Here is an 18,490-nt window from a genome sequence, read left to right as displayed (position 1 = left end):
GTTTCATTTGATACAATAAAAAAGTAATTACTGATGTTTGCAAACAAAAAGGGAAGTTAGGAATTGCCATTCATCATTGGGGATCATAGAGCTTGCACGCAGGCAGAAGGAACAATCCAATGCATATGATTGTGATAATGGAAAACTGCACAAATCAGCAAAATTTTGCAGTGAGTTTCTTCATGACACGCAGAATACCCTGGAGAGTGATAGTACAGGAAACTTCTGTGGTAATAACCGGAAAAGATCCTAAGGACATTAGTGGCTGCTGTTGCAGCAGCTACAACTGCTTCGATGACTGTTTTAGAAACATAGAAAAATTTACTGCACAGGAGGCAGCTATTCTTGCCCAACATGTCCGTGCTGCAATCGAATATCACCTTCCAACACTTGATCCATTGCGCAATGGGTTTTGGAACCTCAAGTGCATATCCAAGCATTTTAAAAAAAAATGTGATGAGGGTTTCTGCCTCTGCCACCCTTACACCCTCTAAGTGAATCACTCAACTCCCCTCTAACCCTTCTATCAAGTACTTTAAATCTACATCCCTTGGTTATAGACCTTTCCACTAAGGGAAATAGGTGCTTCCTATCCACTGTATGTAGGCCCCTCATAACTTTATACACTTCAATTAACTCTCCCCTTAGCCTCTTCTGCTCTACAGAAAACAATCTCAGCTCATCCAATCTTTCTTTATAGCTGAAATTCTCCATTCCTGGCAACAGTCTCGTAAATCTCCTTTGTATCCCCTTTAATGCAATCACATCCTTCCTGTAATGTGGTGACCAGAACTGTACACAGAACCCTAGTTGTGATCCAACTAGTATTCCAAACAGTTCTAGCACAGCCTCCCTACTCTTATACTCTGTGCCTTAGCCAATGAAGGCACATATCCCCTATGCCTTCTTGAAAATCTTATCTAGCTGTCCTACTACCTTTGAGGATCTGTGAACATGCACTCCAAGGTCACTGTTTCTCTACACATCTCAGAATCCAATCATTTATTGTGTATTCCCTTGCCTTGTTTGTCCTCTCCAAATGCATTACCACACAGTTCTCCATTTGCCACTTTTCTGCCCACTTGACCAGTCCATTGTTATCTTCCTACAGTCTACAGCTTTCTTCACTATCAACAATATAACCAATGTTTGTATCATCCGCAAATTTCTTCATCATGCCCCCTACGTTTAACTCTAAATCATTGATGTATACTATAAAAAGCAAGGAACCTAGTACCGAGTCCTGCAGAACTCCACTGGAATTCTGCGGAGAATAACTCACCTCCTGACTCCACAAAGCCTGTCCACCATCTACAAGGCACAAGTCAGGAGTATGATGGAATAATCTCCACTTGCCTGGATGAGCTCATGAACACTCATGAAGCTTGACACCATTCAGGATTAAGCAGCCTGCTTGATTGGCACCCCATCCACCACATTCAACGTTCACTCCCTTCCCCACTGACACACAGTAGCAGCAGTGTGTACCATCTACAAGATGCACTGCAGGAACTCATCCAGACTCCTTCAACAGCATCTTCCATACCCACGACCATTATCACCTAGAAGAACAAAGGCAGCAGATGCATGGGAACACCACCACCTGCATGTTCCCCTCCGAGCCACACACCAAACTGACTTGGAAATATATCGGCTTCTTTAAAGAGACATGCAATGGTTGAACAAGACTGGTTAGACCACTGGGAATCACTACAATATCACTGTTTTGCAATCTAATTTCAGCAACATCATTGACAAGGTCTGATCCAGAACATGTCCCAGGTGAGGTTTTTATAATTTACGTAATCCACCTGGTCAGAAGCACTCAAACTCTCCTCAGCCATATTTTCAAGCTACCTTCATCCATCCATCCTTTATCATGAACATGAATGACTGCTCCTTTTGGGAATATCACCACTGGCTTAAACTTTGCTTGGTCCGACAAACACAACAGCACAACTGTGCATCTACTCTTTTCATGGCCAGTTGAATTCACTAACACTGTTTCTCTCCAACTTTGCTCACCGTTTGACTGGCTGGCATGTCAAAATTCATAGGAGTCTCATCTATGTTCCCAATACAGGCCAACCTGTATCCATTCTTTTCTCAATGTTTGATTATAAACTGCTGAAATGCGATAAGCCTGTCATCAAGTTCTGCTGGGAGATGCTGTGAAATCTTGGTCTTCTGTCGCGGTACAAAATTGTTTCTCTTCATAAACCTGGTACACCATCCAGAGCTGGCTATGAAATCTGCAATGACTAATTTTCTTACATGTTTCAGGGTGAAGATTCAAATAGTTCCTTGAGAAACTGAGAGTTTGGTGATTTGCCAGATTTGACGTATTTTGCAACTTCATTTTCCAACTGCGGCCACATGCTAGGCTTTCCTCTGTTTGAGAATTTAATCTTAGACATCTGCCTAAGTTGTGTAAAGAGCTTCCTCCAGTCTCTAACATTCTTCTTTGGCACCTTGAGTTCACTAGCTGCTGCACAATTATTAATCATTGAGATTGCTGAGGAGACAAATTTTGAACTGGGCTGTGTATCTGCCATTCATTCATGATGCCATAAAGGAGGGTGGGATTGGCAGGAACACAGCGTGCACCAGCAAGGTGGTAGCCTTGACATCACGTGCATAGACATGAGGAGCTGAGTTGCCGCCTTCAATGGTGTGCTGTTCTGTGACTATTGAGTAGGTTTGCACCAGGGTGAGTTTGACTATAGCAGCAAGTGGGTGGTAAGTACAAAGAGTTTGAATTTTTTGGCTAAAAGTCAGGGGTTGACTTATACACAAGGTATATGAAAAAACAAATGACTTTTTGGCCAAAAGTAAGTGGGGGGGCGGGGGGTGGGCTGGTGTTGGCTTTTACACGAGATCGACCATTACTTGCGTAGATATGATAATTGAAATTTGATCGAAATTTTTGAGGTGGCGACAAATGGGGTTGATGAAGGCAGCACAGTGAATGTGGTCTGCATGGATTTTAGCAAAGCCTTTGACAAGGTCCCACATGGCAGGCTGCTCAAAAAAGTAAAAGCCCTAGAGGTCAAAGGGAGAATGGCAAGTTGGATTCAAAATTAGCTAGTGGCAGGAAGCAAAGGGTAATGGTTGACAGGTCTTTTGCAACTTCAAGCCTGTTACCAGTGGGTTTCCACAGGGCTCAGTTCTTTACTTTTTGTAGTTTATATTAATGATTTAGACTCAAATGTTGGGGGAATGATAAAGAAATTACAGATGATATAAAAATTGGCTGTGTGGTTGACAGTGATAAGGAAAGCTTTAGACTGCAGGGAGATATAGATGCTCTGGTTAGTTAGACAGAAAAGTGGAAAATGGAATTCAATCAAGTGTGAAGTAATGTATTTTGGGAGGTGCAATAAGGCAAGGGAATGCACAATGAGAGGATAATTAGTAGTATTGAGGCATAGAGAGACCTTTGAGTGTATATCCACAGATCCTTAAAGGTAACATGACAGGTCAGTAAGCTGGTTAAGGAAGCATATGACATGTTCTCCTATAAGAGCAATAGAGCTTATGCTAGAACTGCATACAACACTAGTTAGGCTACAGCTTGAGTATTGTGTAGTTTTGGTCACCATGTTACAGACTTATACTAGATTATGTGATTATACCATTCAGGATGCACTGGAGATTTACAGGGATGTTGTCAGGAATACCTTAGTTATGAGGAAAGATTGGTGTTGTTTTTCTTGGAACAGGGGAGGCTGAGGGGTGTGTAGAAAATTATGAGGTGCCTAAATAGAGTAAATAAGGACAACCTATTTACCTTAGCAGAAGGGTAAAAATCCAGTGGGCATAGATTTCAAGTAATTGGCAGAAAGATTAGAGGGGAGATGAGGAAACATTTTTTCATCCAGAATGTGGTACGAACGTGGAACTCACTTCCAAAAGGGAGAAGGAGAAACTTACTATATTTAAAAAGTACTTGGATGTCTATTTGAACAGCCATGACCTGCAGGAAGGTGTGATTAGGCTGGGTAACTCTTCGTCAGCCAGCATGGTCATGATGGACCAAATGGCCTCCTTCTGTTTTGCAAGTTTTCATGATTCTAACCATCTTTCCTTGTGCTAGCTATGATTCAAACCAGTGGAGGGTTTTCCCTCGATTCTCATTGGCTTCAATTTTGCTAGGGCTTCTAGATGTTGCATTCAATCAAATCCTGCCTTGATGTCAAGGGCAATCACTCTGACCTCATCTCTGGAATTCAGCTCTTTCGTCCACATTTAGACCAAGGCTCTAATGAGGTCAGGAGCCAAGCGGCCCTGACGGAATGCAAACTGAGCAGTGAGCAGATTAATGTTGTGTAAGTGCTGCTTGAAAGCATTGTTGACAACACCTTCCATTGTTTTACTGGAGATTGAGAGTAGACTGATAGATGGTAATTGGTTAGAATGGATTTATCCTGCTTTTTGGTCAATTTTTCCATTTTATCAGGTAGGTGCCATTGTTGTAGCTGTACTAGAACAACTTCGCTACGGGGGCAGCTAGCTGAGATGTTGTCACAGCCCATATCTTTGCTGACCCCAGTGTGTTCAGCCATTCCTTGATATCTATGGATAATTACATGTTAGCAGGCTTGGCTGATGACGTGTGAGAGTGTATTATGGTATAGGAACCTTTAGGAATGCATATTTTTGTGAGGCAACTGTGAATGAGGCAAGGAGATGGCTGATGGTGGGGGGGGGGTGTGGTTTTCATTTTCTCAAATTAAAGCCCTCAGTTCTAATTGTTGAGTTCTTTGTCTAGTTGCAAGTGGATTGCTCTCCTGTTCCACCACCTCTCCTTCTGGTGCCCCATCCACCTGATTGGAGGGCCCTCCCAAATCTTTTTCATCATAGTTGTCTTCTTCACCTTCAGGAAGAATCCTTTCTGCCATGAAATATTATGCAGGATGCATAAATCCACTATGACTCTAGCTGCGCTGTACTGCAGGATTACACTGGTTTTATGAGATTTCAGAATGCCCATAGTCAGCGCTACTGAAATTCATACAGTCTCATGGGCATCAGTGTATTCATTGGAGTCTTACTAGCATAATAAGTCTTGACTGTATGGTAAACCCTGATCACCAATGAACTACCTTAATACACAGCTCTAAATTATGGATGATATGGTAGATTGGATTATGAAAGAAGCCTCCTGACAGTTTCATATGAAGTGGGTATTAGTATGCGAGACAAGATGATTGGAATCACACGCTACCTGGACACCTGCTGAATAAAAGCCTTACCTGTTAATGAAACTGAAGGCGTTGTTGTACGAGGCTTTCAATGCTACACACGTTCTGTTAATTGCTCCTTGCACCTGTGGGAACCCTGCCATTCTGCTGAAGTAGACATCTCACTATATTGTTCCCCAAGTACCATGTACAAGGTGATAAACAGTGAGGCCCACTTAAATAGCATAGTGACCTTGTTTATATAAGAGTATGCCGGTGGCTAATGTGACAAAAATCACCTGGAGCTGCCTGGAAGGATTCAATAGCAGCAAAAAAAAAATCAAGACTGTGGTCACTTTCCCTACTAGACAATGTTGTTTTCCTGGTAGAAGTGGGCTGCAGGTATTCAGCCAGCAGCTGATAAGAGCTCTGGGGGAAGTGAAGCCTTCTGAATGACAGGAATCTAAAAGGCCTTCTAGGTCTATAAACCCTGAGGAGAGGGTACTGACGGTGTAGGAAACAAAACTCTTCTGTGATGCCACATTCTAGGAGCCTCCAATCCATCAACTTCCATATCCTCCTCTTCAAACTCAGGAATGGAGGGATTCCCATCTAGAAATCCATTCCCCCAGCTCAGGAAGTTACTCAAGTACTCATTATAACTGGTCAGGAGAAGTCTTCAGAGGAATTCTAGAGCAAGAATCAACCAAAAGAAATCACTGAGTAGATAGTTTCTGCAGGCTCCAGTCAGAAAATCCAAAATGGCCATCTCCCTGTGATATGCACCGTAGGGGTTGTGATGCTTATACTGTGGTGGGGTCCTCAGAGGTCAGGTTAGTGGTGGTAATTAGAAAAAACTGCATGGAGACCAAGGATAGGACCACCTCTCTTCATTTACATGTCATGAGGGGGTCAGGGGGAGAGCAGGAAGGAACAGAATCAGAGGATGGTACACCAGACTACCAGGTTTTAATGAGAATTTTAATGCAAGTTTTTGGGGATACTACTGCAGCAGTAAGACCATAGTAGCATATTTCTCTGACTTTAGCATCTCAATAGTGCCCAAAAAGAGATGGAGAGAGAAAAAAAGATGGGAAATTCAACCCTGAGCATTGGGAAGATACTTAGCTGCAATAGCACCACAGCCGAGCTTGGTTCCTTCTTCACCTTTCACTGACAGAAGGGACCACAATCAGGAAAGGGACTTTTGGAGCTCCCCACCACAGAGGCACAAAAACTAATTTTAGGCATTCCCACCACTACACCAGAGATCTGCTAACCCACAGGAGGCTAAAACCTTCCCTGATCTACATTGCCCAGGTGCTCATTGTATTAGCCAGGGGAGCCATGAAACAAGTCACAGACATAACATTTTCAATCTTTTACTAAATTTACAATATAATACACAATTAGTACATTTTCTCTATAAATATAAAGCTTATTGCACCAACCTCTTTGTTTGAACTTTCCTGAAAAGACCCTCCAAACATTGCTGCCATCCACTCACAGCTAGAAATCAACAAAGACTTGTGGCCATTAATACTCCCATCTTCTAATTTAAGCATCACATCTGCCATTGAAAGGTAAAAAAAAAAAATTGTTGCTGACATTGTAACTGCAAAAACCTAATTGTAAAATAGTACTGTAACTACATACTAATTGCTTTCTTCTAAGCAGTTGTGAAAGGGGATAATTGAATTCTGCATCTGTTACATGCTATAAATACTTCAGATTGTTAGTCCTCAGACAACTTGGCACCAAGAATAAAATTATTTAAACAAATTACCCTCTAAATATTCCATCCATTATCATGATTGTTACCTGATATTATGCTTAATATGCAAGAACTAACATTTTACATATACACAAGTGTTCTCTGATAACTGAACTGTTTAGTTTCTGAAAAGTCAACTCTGGTGGTATGGTTTCATCTTGTTTGTTCAGTTTCTTCTAATGCTTTGTTGGATCCAAATAAAGTCACAAACTGCTCACCACCTCTTATCAAAAGGAAGAGGCTGTGCCCAAGAGGCAAATGAGGCAAACTAATTGCTTTAAACCTGTGAAGGCATTTACACTATAGCTGTAGCATTGATGCCAAGCAGTTTTCTCTGCAATGAAGCTACAGATAAGATCCAGGGAAGAAATTTTGTGTAACTTCCATCGATTCACTGGGGCAGCAGCACCATGGACTGCTACCTGCGTGGCCTACATGGCATTCTTCAATAATATCAATGAAGAACAGGGCGTGCAGGTAGTGGCTCATGTCGCTGCCTGCCCTAGGGAATCAACACTAGTCTGCTCAGTCATTCAATAAGATCATGGCTGCTCTGATTATGGCCGTACCTCCACTTTGCTGCCTGCCCCTCATAACCCTTGACTCTCTTGTTATCAAGGAGAAACAATATAAGAAGTACAAGAATAAACAATAACATCTTATATTTTTAGAGTGCCTTTAATATAATAAGACATTATGGAACAAAACTTGAATCTGAATCATACAGGGTCATATTAGGCCAGGTGACCAAAAGCTTGGTCAAGGAAGTAGGTTTTAAAGAGCATCTTAAAGGAGGAAAGAAAGGTAGAGAAATAGGGAGAGGGAATTCCAGTGCTTTGGGCCTAGACAGGAGACCAGAATGAAAAATAAATTCATAAAAACAGATAAAAGCTTCACATATTCTGTTACTGGTGAAGAGTGAAACAATGAAGTTGGCACTGGAACTCTAATCTTTTCAATGTTAGTCACGGCTTCTTATTTTTATACACTGCAAAGAGTCCACGGTTACTCAAATTTAAGAATTAAGATACTTAAACGCAAATGCAGCAGGCTAAATTTCAAATCATATTAGATTTTTCCAAACTGATTTTCTTCCAAACTAAACTGTGTGGTTTCTTGCTACCTGTTTGACTGTGAGTAACAAGGGTTAGTTATTATGGATAGTTAATGTAGTTACATTCAAAATTGTTCTTTGCAATTAAAAATACCAATTTGAATGAGCTAACTTTAAATTAGCAGGAATAGACTATGAATTAAAAACGAATTGTTACAAGAGAGTATGCAGTGAAATTAGAGTTGCAAAAACTTACCAGAAAATGTTCCCTTTGCTAAGCATTCCTTTATTCGGTTTGCTTTCCTGACGTGAAATGCTTTTGTGATCTCCTGATTCATAAAGGCTTCTTTATTTTGAATATTTTCAACCATCATACGCAAGTCAAAAACTTCCAAAATCTCTGCTATTTGTGCAATTCTCATCAAGTCTTTCTCATTTTCATCTAGCTCTCCTGTGTAGAGAAATCGTAATACGGCTTCAAAAGGCCCTGGTTGGATTGAATGGTCCATCCTAACCACTGTCATAAGGCCCATCCTCTTTGTTACAGGGTTCTCCAGGTCTTCTTCATGAATATGATTAAAGGCCTTGCTCCATGAAGTCAGAGATCTTCCTGCCCTTGTTCCCTTCACTTCTGCAGATTCATCCTCATGCACGTTCATTTTCAAAATGCCATCACTCTTGGATGTTCTCAGACTGCACTGTGCTGAACTGACACTAATCTCACTGTTGTCGTCATCTGTGTTGAGGCTCAAAGTTCTCATTAAATGCTCCTGGCCTAGTTTCACTGGTTTTGCATTTTTCTCACTATGTGTCTGAGATTCAGCAGTTATATCCAGCAAAAACAGGTCATAAAATTTTGATGATGAGGTAGCCAGGTATACCTTGTGAGCATAGATTTTAACCTGGTTCTGGAGTACAAACATAACATCAGTACACAGTGGATTGTCGAGCAGATGGCTAGGTTTAAAAGCACTCACAGGATTATCTGGAACTTTCATTACTGGAGGCGGTGGTTTAGGTGGCAGGAATGGTGCCTGGAGTAAAGGCTTCTGCACCTTCTTTAAATGAGATTTCCAGAACTGAAGGTGTCGTCTAGAAATCAGTGCACCTCTGACAGCATTATCAAACACATCCTTGATGCCAAACTGATCAAACACGCTTGTTTCATAATATGGAATCCCAAGTTCTTTGGCTACCTCTCGACCCTTTTCGGGAGGTAAAATATCGTTGGGTCTTATTGGTCTAGGGAATAAACACAACAAAAATAAATTATTTCAAGTAAAGTGCATTTGCCAACATAACAGAGTGCACTTCAATATAATTCAAATGCTTCAGATGTTTCGGATATGATAAGGGGTTATGTAAATTGCAACAAAAACAAAAATAGCTGGAAAAACTCAGCAGATCTGACAGCATCTGCGGAGAGGAATACAGTTAACGTTTTGAGTCCGTATGACTCTTCATCAGATGTAAATTGCAAGATTTGTTCTTTACAACGACCCAAACTTGCTGATAATAGTGGATACCTACTTCATTAATGGAAGCTAAATGCATCTCAAATCTATTGGAAATCAGCTTCACACGTGCCAGAGTTACTAGGTGTCCGATTAGTTAATGATCTTCTAAAAAAAACATATGGCTTTATTCAGAAGTCATTCTGCATTGGTGATCACTGGAAGACTGACTGTGCCATAATGGTGTGTAATGGTCTAGCACTGACAACAAACCTCACAGATCAGATGTAAACAGGGAATACCTATGCAGTCAGAACTGTGCCTGAATCAGCTAAAATCTGTTCTCCAATGTGAAGAATAATAGTCCTGGTGCTATGCCTACATTGTTATGTCACCCCTAAGAAATTATTTCATCTGATCTTGTCTTGTGCTGGGTACACTATTAGGCCAGCAGAAGACTGACACAAGAGTCGAGAATTAATTTTGTACTTGTATGGGGAGCAAAACGGAAAAAGGAATCGGATTTTTAAAGAAGAAAATCTGTTTCTACCAGGAATGAAATTGGGCAGAGAATTAGATTGTGGCTGAAAGTAAGTACGTCCATGTTAAATTGGATAACAAGTTATTTCTTTCAGTCAGAGATTTTACCAATTTAGCTAATTCGATTCAATCTCATTGAGAATCAGCGCAATTGAGTATCATGTAACTCAGAACATATGTAAAAATGATATTGCCTATATAACATAATTACCATAATAATTACAACACAGAAACAGGGCATTCAGCCCTAATAGTAGTGTTGGTGTTTATCCTCCACATATCAGTTTCACAACCCTGTGCAACAAAAAGGTTTCTCCTCCCTGGATAGGATGGGAAAGTACAGTATTTATGTTCTCTGAAATACAACACTACACATAGTGCATTGTACATTTTTCACAGTGGTAAAACAGCAAGTCTGCTTTCTATTGTTGAATGATACAATGTTATAATGTTAAAATGCTAATGTTAATAGAAAGAGCATATTTTGCAAACTAGATCTGTGGAAATATACGCTTATGATAAGTGATGTGTATTTATTGAGTAAATATATGATCTAAAGCACATGCCACGTTAATATTTAGGTGAAGGGAGAATCACATGATTAAAAAAAAATGCACACGGAACAAACAATTCTACAATCTCTTCTGAAAACATTTCAGATTGTATTGCAACACTGGAGGCTAAAGCATAATCCATAAGTAAAATAGGAAGAAAAAACCATCATACACAAAGAAAAAGAGACAAAAGACAGAGACTCATTCCAAGTAGAGAAAGATGATAAGATAGTGATAGCATATTTGGATTAGAAACTGAAAATCAATTGACGCTGTATTCACTGCAAAACCAAAAATCTTAAAACATACTGTTATGACGAGCAGTTGGTAAAGCTGAGTTATTTAAAAATCCCTGAGGGAAACTTTAAACAACTGTCAAAACCTATAATTTTAAGTGATACGTTTGAGATGCAATTCTAAGTTCAGGAATCAGACCACCAGTTCTCGAGAGGTTTTATATTAAACTAAATGAAACATTTTATTTAGTAACAACCCATTAAACACATATACGTGGCTACAAATTACTACTATCATAACTTTTAACAAATTCCCAAACTAATCTCCATTAAGGCAACAGCAATCCATAGACTTAACTAGACACCAGGCAAAGTATTTTCACCTTACGAATTCAAAATGAGGTTCTTTTCACTTTGGTTCCTGTGGAGACAGTTGGAGGCTTACAACTGCTTTGATATCACATTGCCTCTGCTCCCACACACACAAGACTGCTCTCTGATATATCTAGCACAGCTCATTGAATGTAAACTCTCATTGTATCACTAGCCTCTTTAAACTCCACCTCTCTAACAATAAAACCCCTTTTAAAGTACCAATTTTATTAGTAATATAAACATATTGCTTGGTCTCTGCTAGCTAGGTGCCAGATTTCACCCCACTTCTGGAATGCTCTATCCAAAAAATGCAAATGCATTCTACCTCTCTTATATCTCAAAACTAGTACACATCAAAGCACCCAGGCTAGCTGGCTTTAATCCAATTAAGACACACCCACAGACTAAACCTCTATTTTAAAAGAAATATATTTTCCAATAATATTATATACATCAATAGCTTCATGGCACATACATACAAGTGCACAAATACATTTTCAAGTTTTAGGTTAAAAAGATATTACTCTTGTTGTGAATATCACAGCCTCCCAACCCTGTGTTAAGAAAAAAATCCTTCTCTCTGATTGGAATGGAAATGCATTTATGTTCCCTGAAATACAACACTATATCTGTAATATAATGTATTGTACATGTTTACAGTGGTAAAACAGTAAATCTGATCTCCATTGTTGAATGATCTACTAATCAAAAGTTGGAAAATGTGCCTTTATGTATAAAGTAGCTTTTATCACAATAACTGACAATTACACAGATAAACAATAATTCAGTTTGTTAGACTGCCACAAATGTATATTTTATGTATTTATTTGCAGATACAACACAAAAAAGCTTAAAGAGAATTCATCAATGGAAATACCCTCAGTACAGAATCAGGCACATTAGCACCTGACTCATGAGTGTCTAAATTGTGACATCCTGATACAGTAAAGAGAAGGACAAGAAGTCCCACCAGAGTAGGCCTCACATCAGCCACTGTGATAAACTAGTAGCATAAAAATATACAATTTTCCAAGCAACATCTCAGGAGGGATGCAGATATCAAAGAATCATGCTTCTGAACAAGCAAATAGTTGATTTTTAGGTTATTCTATTAGGAAATTCCTCCTAATCATTCTCCACAGTAATTGTAAAAGCTCACTCAGCCATGTTGAGGCTTATGTTCAACGCACACTGAAAATGCTAGTACATGCTCACGCTTCTGCATCCCTACAAAATCCACATTATTGTTTTTGGCCTTGGTTGAGCAGCCTGCAGCAATCCTTTTAAGGGACACTGCTTTGACCCTATTCCATTGAGTGCAAGTTGGTGAGCTTGTACTGTGTGGGAGCCATGTGTTTGTCAAAATGCATCAAAATGGGTGTCCTAAGTACATCAAAGGACCTCGATTTAAGCAAATGAGGCTTGTACCTATTTTGTCTGGAGCACTGGATGCCTATTTCAAGGCTCCCTCCAAATTGTAGTGGAAGCAAAAATTGTGGGATGTTAAAGAGAAGTTTTAATGTTGCAATTTTCATCTCGATACAGTCCTGTTCTATCCGAAACAAGGCTTTACAGAGATGCAATTCAATATATATATGAATGATTCAAATGGATAGAAAAATTTAAACGAAAAATTGGCTTTGGTTAGTTGTAACTTTAAGGGAATTCTTTTGACTTTGCGACCCAAGAGTCACAAATACATGTAACAACCTAGACAAAATCCAGGTTTATGAAGGCTAGTTGTTTACTTAAGAGCAGGCAGGTTGTAAGGCAGCCAGGATTTAGTGATATGGTTTATAAATCGATAATTGGCTTAGTAATCTCTGGAAGGATGTAGGCGTATTTTAGTCAGAGACTCTAAATAACACTAAGAATAACTTTTATTATGGTCAGCTGGCAAAAGCAATCAAGTCACCAGAAGGTCAAGTGACTGCTCAGTCCCATTCTATTAATAGAAATGGTTAAACATCTACACTGCCTGACTATTGAAAGATTCAAATTGATCTTCAAATGAGCTTGATTCATCGTCAAAGAAAAAGCAGATGTACAACCCCGCACTGCACTCCCTGTTTCAGGACCAGCAGATTTTTACTTCTGGCAATGGTGAAAAGTGTGCAACTTCAAGGGCACCCAATTTACTGTAGTTTGACTTAACCCAAGAGGGCAGTGGGGTTGTCAGTCTAACATTTTATCCAAAAGACAGCAGCTCTGACAATACAGCACTCACTCAGTACTGCACTCAAGGTCATGTGTTCCAATCTCTGGAGTGGGATTTAAACCCAATAACCTCTGCCTTATAGGCAAGAGCAGTACCAGTGAGCCACAGCTAACACTACTGAAGGTCATGTTTCTCTACCAACAACTTTGCCCACAATTCCCATGGTGATATTGCCTTTCATCCCTTCTAACCATTCTATGTACTCAACCCTGTCCTGTTCAGATCCATGCAGTTAAATCGCCTCCTCCATTCTTCCGGCTCCCTCCCTCATGGCCTAAAACGACAACCTTCTGACAAAGACACAAGAGGCCTGGCACTGAGCCAAATCTGATACTAGAGTAAGGGTTGTCCCAAGGTAATTCATAGCTGGTTGAAGGAAATGTGAAAAATGGACGTCAAACTAGGAAGACAGACATCAAGAGCCCTGGTGAAAAGGTTGATGAATAGGGTTTGAGAAGATCTTTTAAACATGGAGGGGTGAAGAGGTTTAAGGAAGGAATTCCAGGAAGCAGGTCAAACGTAGCTGAAGGCTTTGCTGCCAATCGTGGGGGAATGAACAAAGGACTGGACTCAGGGAAATGGTGAGTTTAGGAAGGGTAAAAGGGATGGAGGAACCTGGACTGCATATCGTGCAACAAGACTGCAAAAGAATTTATAGACAAATATCTTAACTTAATTTCTCATCCACATGTGACCTCTTGCCAACATCATCCAAAAACCCCTCTCAATCACTCCACTGCCTCTTATTTGACATGCTGCTTATCCAACATCCTGTATTGGATGAGCAGAATTTTTTCCTAATATTAGAATGGCAGAAGTTTTTTACTTCGGTCCCCACGACAAACTCTATTTCCTAACTACGGATTCTATCCCTGTCCCTGATCATTGTCTAAAGCTAAACAAGGCTGTTCACAACACTGCCGTCCCGATTTGACCCTGAGCTGAGCCTCTGGCCCCATATCCTCTCCATCACCAAGGCTGCCTACTTCCAGCTCCATAGCATTGGCCTCAGCCAGTGCTTTCTCTGCTCTCAACCAGCCTCTGCTGTTGAAACCCTTGTCCAGGTATTTGTTACCTCTAGTTCAAATATTCCAATGCTCTCCTAGCTGGCCTCCTACCTTAAACCATCTGTAAACCTGAGCTCATCCAAAATTCTGCTGCCTGCATCCTAACTTGCACCAAGTTTCACCCATCACCACTGACTTACACTGGCTCCCCAAACAGCAACGCCTCGATTTTAAAATTCTCATTCATGTTTTCAAATCCATCCATGGCCTGGCCCTACCCTAGCTCTGTAATCTCCTCCAGCCACACAATCCTCAGATCTTTGTGCTCCTCCAATTCTGTTCACTTGTGCAATTCAAACTTTTAATTGCTCCACCACAGCCACGCTGCCTGGGCCCTAAGTCCCTCTGTTGCTGCTCTTGACTTTTAAGGGGCTTCTTAAAACTTAACTCTTTGATGGCTTTCAACCACCTATCCTAATATCGCCTAATATGGCTTAGTGTCAAATTTTGTTTGATAATAGTCCTGTGAAGTGCCTTGGGACATTTTACTATGTTAAAGGCACTGTATAAATGCAAGTTATTGCAGAATAAGAAACTAGTGAAGAATATGCAGGGGTGAGACACAATGTGCCTACTTTCACTGACATTTTATGTTTTGTTTTAAATGCGATATTTACAAAAAAATTTTTAAAAATTCATTCACGGGATGTGGGCTTCGCTGGTGGGCCAGCATTTATTGCCCATCTCTAGTTGCCATTGAGAAGGTGGTAGTGAGCTGCCTTCTTGAACCGCTGCACCCCATGTGGTGTAGGAACACCTACAGTGCTGTTAGTAAGGGAGTTCCAGGATTTTGACCCAGCGACAGTGAAGGAACGACGATATATTTCCAAGTCAGGATGGTGAATGGCTTGGAGGGGAACTTGCAGGTGGTGGTGTTCCCATCTACCTGCTGCCCTTGCCCTTCTAGATGGTAATGGTCGTGGGTTTGGCAGGTGCTGTCAAAGGAGCCTTGGTGAATTCCTGCAGTGCGTCTTGTAGTGGTACACGCTGCTGCCATTGTGCGTTGGTGGTAGAGGGAGCGAATGTTTGTGGATGTGGTGCCGATCAAGCGGGCTGCTTTGTCCTGGATGGTGCCAAGCTTCTAGAGTGTTGTGGGAGCTGCATTCATCCAGGCAAGTGGGGAGTATTCCATCACACTCCTGACTTGCGCCTTATAGATGGCGGACAGGCTTTGGGGAGTCAGGAGGTGAGTTACTCGTCACACTATTCCTAGCCTCTGACCTGCTGTTGTAGCCACAGTATTTATATGGCTAATCCAGTTCAGTTTCTGGCCAGTGGTAACCCCCATATGTTTATAGTCTATATGTTTATGTTTATATATTCAGTGATGGTAGTGCCATTACACATCACCATCTTGAAAGCTGACCTCCAGTTACCAACAAGGTGAAGAGACACATCAGCTACAATGCTATCATATGATGACCCTCACTGGAAAAAAAAACTTTGAATGCAAAGATTTTCCATTTGCATGAAACCTAATCCAAAAGGCCCTGTGCTTTTCAGTTCATACCAATACTGGAGGTCATGTCCAAACAATCTACTGATGTGTAGAGACAAAGAGCTAGATGGCCATCTAGAACTTCTCCAGATTCTTTGTTCTGTCCAGCTGTCAAGAAACTGTTAAGAGTTGTTCAGCTGTCAATGAATTGTCAAAGCTGTCTAGGCAGTGTCAAAGAAGTCTCAAAGCTGACAAGGAACTTTCCAAGGGTATTAGTGAGTTGGCATGGAGGAGGCAAGGGCAAAGGGTGGCAGGCATGAATTGTTACTAAGTTGGCATGGGCGTATGGGTGCAATGAGTGATGGGTATAAGGGCATGGGTTAGCATAGGAGGTGCAAGGAGCCATGCGGTGGATAGATGGGCTTAGGTTGGCATAGGGTGTGGGGGGCCATGGGGGGTGGGGGGGATGGATGGGAGTATGGATTGGCACAGATTGGCATGGATGGGACATAGGGCATGTCTGGGCATTAAGGGGTGAGGGCTGGAGGGTTTTTCTTTATTATTTTTATTTATTTAAACACAGTGCCAAAGCACAGAGGGTGGACCTTGTGCCCGGCCAGCCCCACACCCGGCAGCCTCCGCACTCGTTCTGGGGTCGCCTGCCCTGACTCCTGTTCCAACCCACACCTCCCAACCGAAAATCCAACCTGCAGGTTGCCATTTCTAAAGGTGGGGTTCGCCGAGCTGGGAAATCTTCCAACTCTGTGAACCCGACCCAGGGCCACTGTTCTGTTCCTAGGCTGGATCATTCTTAACATTTGAAAATTGCAAAGCATCACTCCTCTGTTAACAGATTTACAATGCACTTTTTGAAGACAATTTTGCATGGAACTAAGTTAACTGCTATAGCAAAATTTGATTTTATAGATGTGCGCTACTGGCAGGAAACCTCACCTGCCTGCTGGCCCGTTCAGGAAATCATGGGCCTGTTGCCTGTTCATTGATTTTACTGGCACCGTACCAGTAGCAGCACATTTGTCAAATAGTCTACTGGTGCAAAACCCAATATTTGACCACCTAGAATATATGATCTCTCACCTTGGGGCTTCTGTGCATTGGTTGTCAGAGAAAACTACCATCCTTTCCGCATTGAGATATAAGGACAACGTGGGAGAATTTATGATTCATTTCCAACCCACACCTCCCAACCGAAAATCCAACCTGCAGGTGGCCATTTCTAAAGGTGGGGTTCGCCGGAGGAAATGTTCTTCCATGTAAAAGTTGAAAAGATGTGCTAGAGGATAATTTTCTAAAATACTGGTTTTAAGGAATTTTCCTGTTTGGAATATTGTACAATTGAAGTCAAAATTGTGCATTGCTGTGTTTGTCTTGTGTCCATTAGCAGTGAGGAAGAGATCATTGTTCGCAGTTATTGCAGTTTTTTTGGGGCTGGAAGGGACATAGAGGAATATCACAGTGAAGAATGTTAATGGAAGAGGTTCTGAACTGTTTGGAAGCTCAACTGTGGCTCAAAGACAAGGTGATTATGCTGCTAGCTCCAGCAGAGTACCAGTGCTCCTTGTTATGTGCGGTGTTGCCAGGGCTGCTTGCTGAGTTTAGCATTTGCAGAATGCAGTTGGCAGTGATGATTTTCAGAGCTGCAGATGGTCAGTATTGTGCAGGATCTAGGGGTTTTAAGAAGCCTTCCATGGATCAGATGATAAGTTTTCTGGACTCACAAAGATTGTCATGTTTAGAGTAAATGCAGTTTGCCCATTTTTTAGTATATGAATCAACGTCAACAAGAGTTCATGTGCAATCAAATTTTACTAATGCAGTATGCAAAGCAGTCAAGCAACCTTTCAACTCTGACACATGAACATGTATGTCCAGTTGGAGCACCACAGACTTTGCTGCTGGCACAGAAAAAAGTCTTCTAATCTTGCATGTAAATCTTGCAAGTTAAAACATCCAAACATACTATGAACAGAAGCAACCTACCTATTTTATAACTCATTAAATGTGGCACATTAGCTGGACATTTGGTTCTCTTTGCTCTTTCAAATTTCAGGGTACATATATAGTGTCTCCATTTACAGGGAAAGTTGGACTTAGCAGGTAGGATCAACAGTGGAGATGGAAGTGAAAGCTGGGAAATACTATCATCAAATAGCTATGAGGTGGCTGCTCTCCAAATTTTAGAGTTGCTAGTCAGGGGTCTCCCAAGTGCAAAACTAGTACCTTGTTTTATTCATTATTCTTATCTTCCTACTTGCTCATTCATTCACTAACGTGTAGGCATACCTGTACTGCAACAACATCAACACACAATGGAGAATGCTTTTCATCTTCCTATCCCCAGTTCACACTGAACAACAGAATATTTTAAAAACTTAAAACGCACTAGCCACCTGATTCAAAACATGCAGAAAGTCTTCCTAAAATATATAAAATTGGGCTCCCACACTGTTTCTAGTAACCCAGTTTTAGTGCACAACCAGACAGAACAGTTGAACAAGTCATCTTTACAGAGACAGCTGGTGGCCACTCTGAAATGGCCTGGAAAAAATAATATAAACGCTCCCCCTGCCCACCAA

The 18,490-nt window shown here is 41.0% G+C and overlaps 1 protein-coding gene across 2 annotated transcripts in view; it reads right to left on the bottom strand.

Annotated features, from left to right (window-relative positions):
- rhobtb1 (Rho related BTB domain containing 1) overlaps positions 1–18,490 on the bottom strand; it is a 92,863-nt gene that overhangs the window by 8,662 nt on the left and 65,711 nt on the right. For both annotated transcript variants that reach the window (XM_078565888.1, XM_078565887.1), the window contains exons 5-6: positions 8,268–9,253; positions 6,635–6,753 (exon numbers count right to left, since the gene is read on the bottom strand). In XM_078565888.1, the coding sequence (XP_078422014.1) occupies positions 6,635–6,753; positions 8,268–9,253 (1,105 nt within the window). The remainder of the gene's footprint in view (positions 1–6,634; positions 6,754–8,267; positions 9,254–18,490) is intronic.

Source organism: Cetorhinus maximus, chromosome 20 (assembly GCF_964194155.1).
Source record: "Cetorhinus maximus chromosome 20, sCetMax3.hap1.1, whole genome shotgun sequence".
In the NCBI taxonomy this organism is placed as follows: domain Eukaryota; kingdom Metazoa; phylum Chordata; class Chondrichthyes; order Lamniformes; family Cetorhinidae; genus Cetorhinus; species Cetorhinus maximus.
This window is presented reverse-complemented; position numbering and strand designations above follow the sequence as displayed.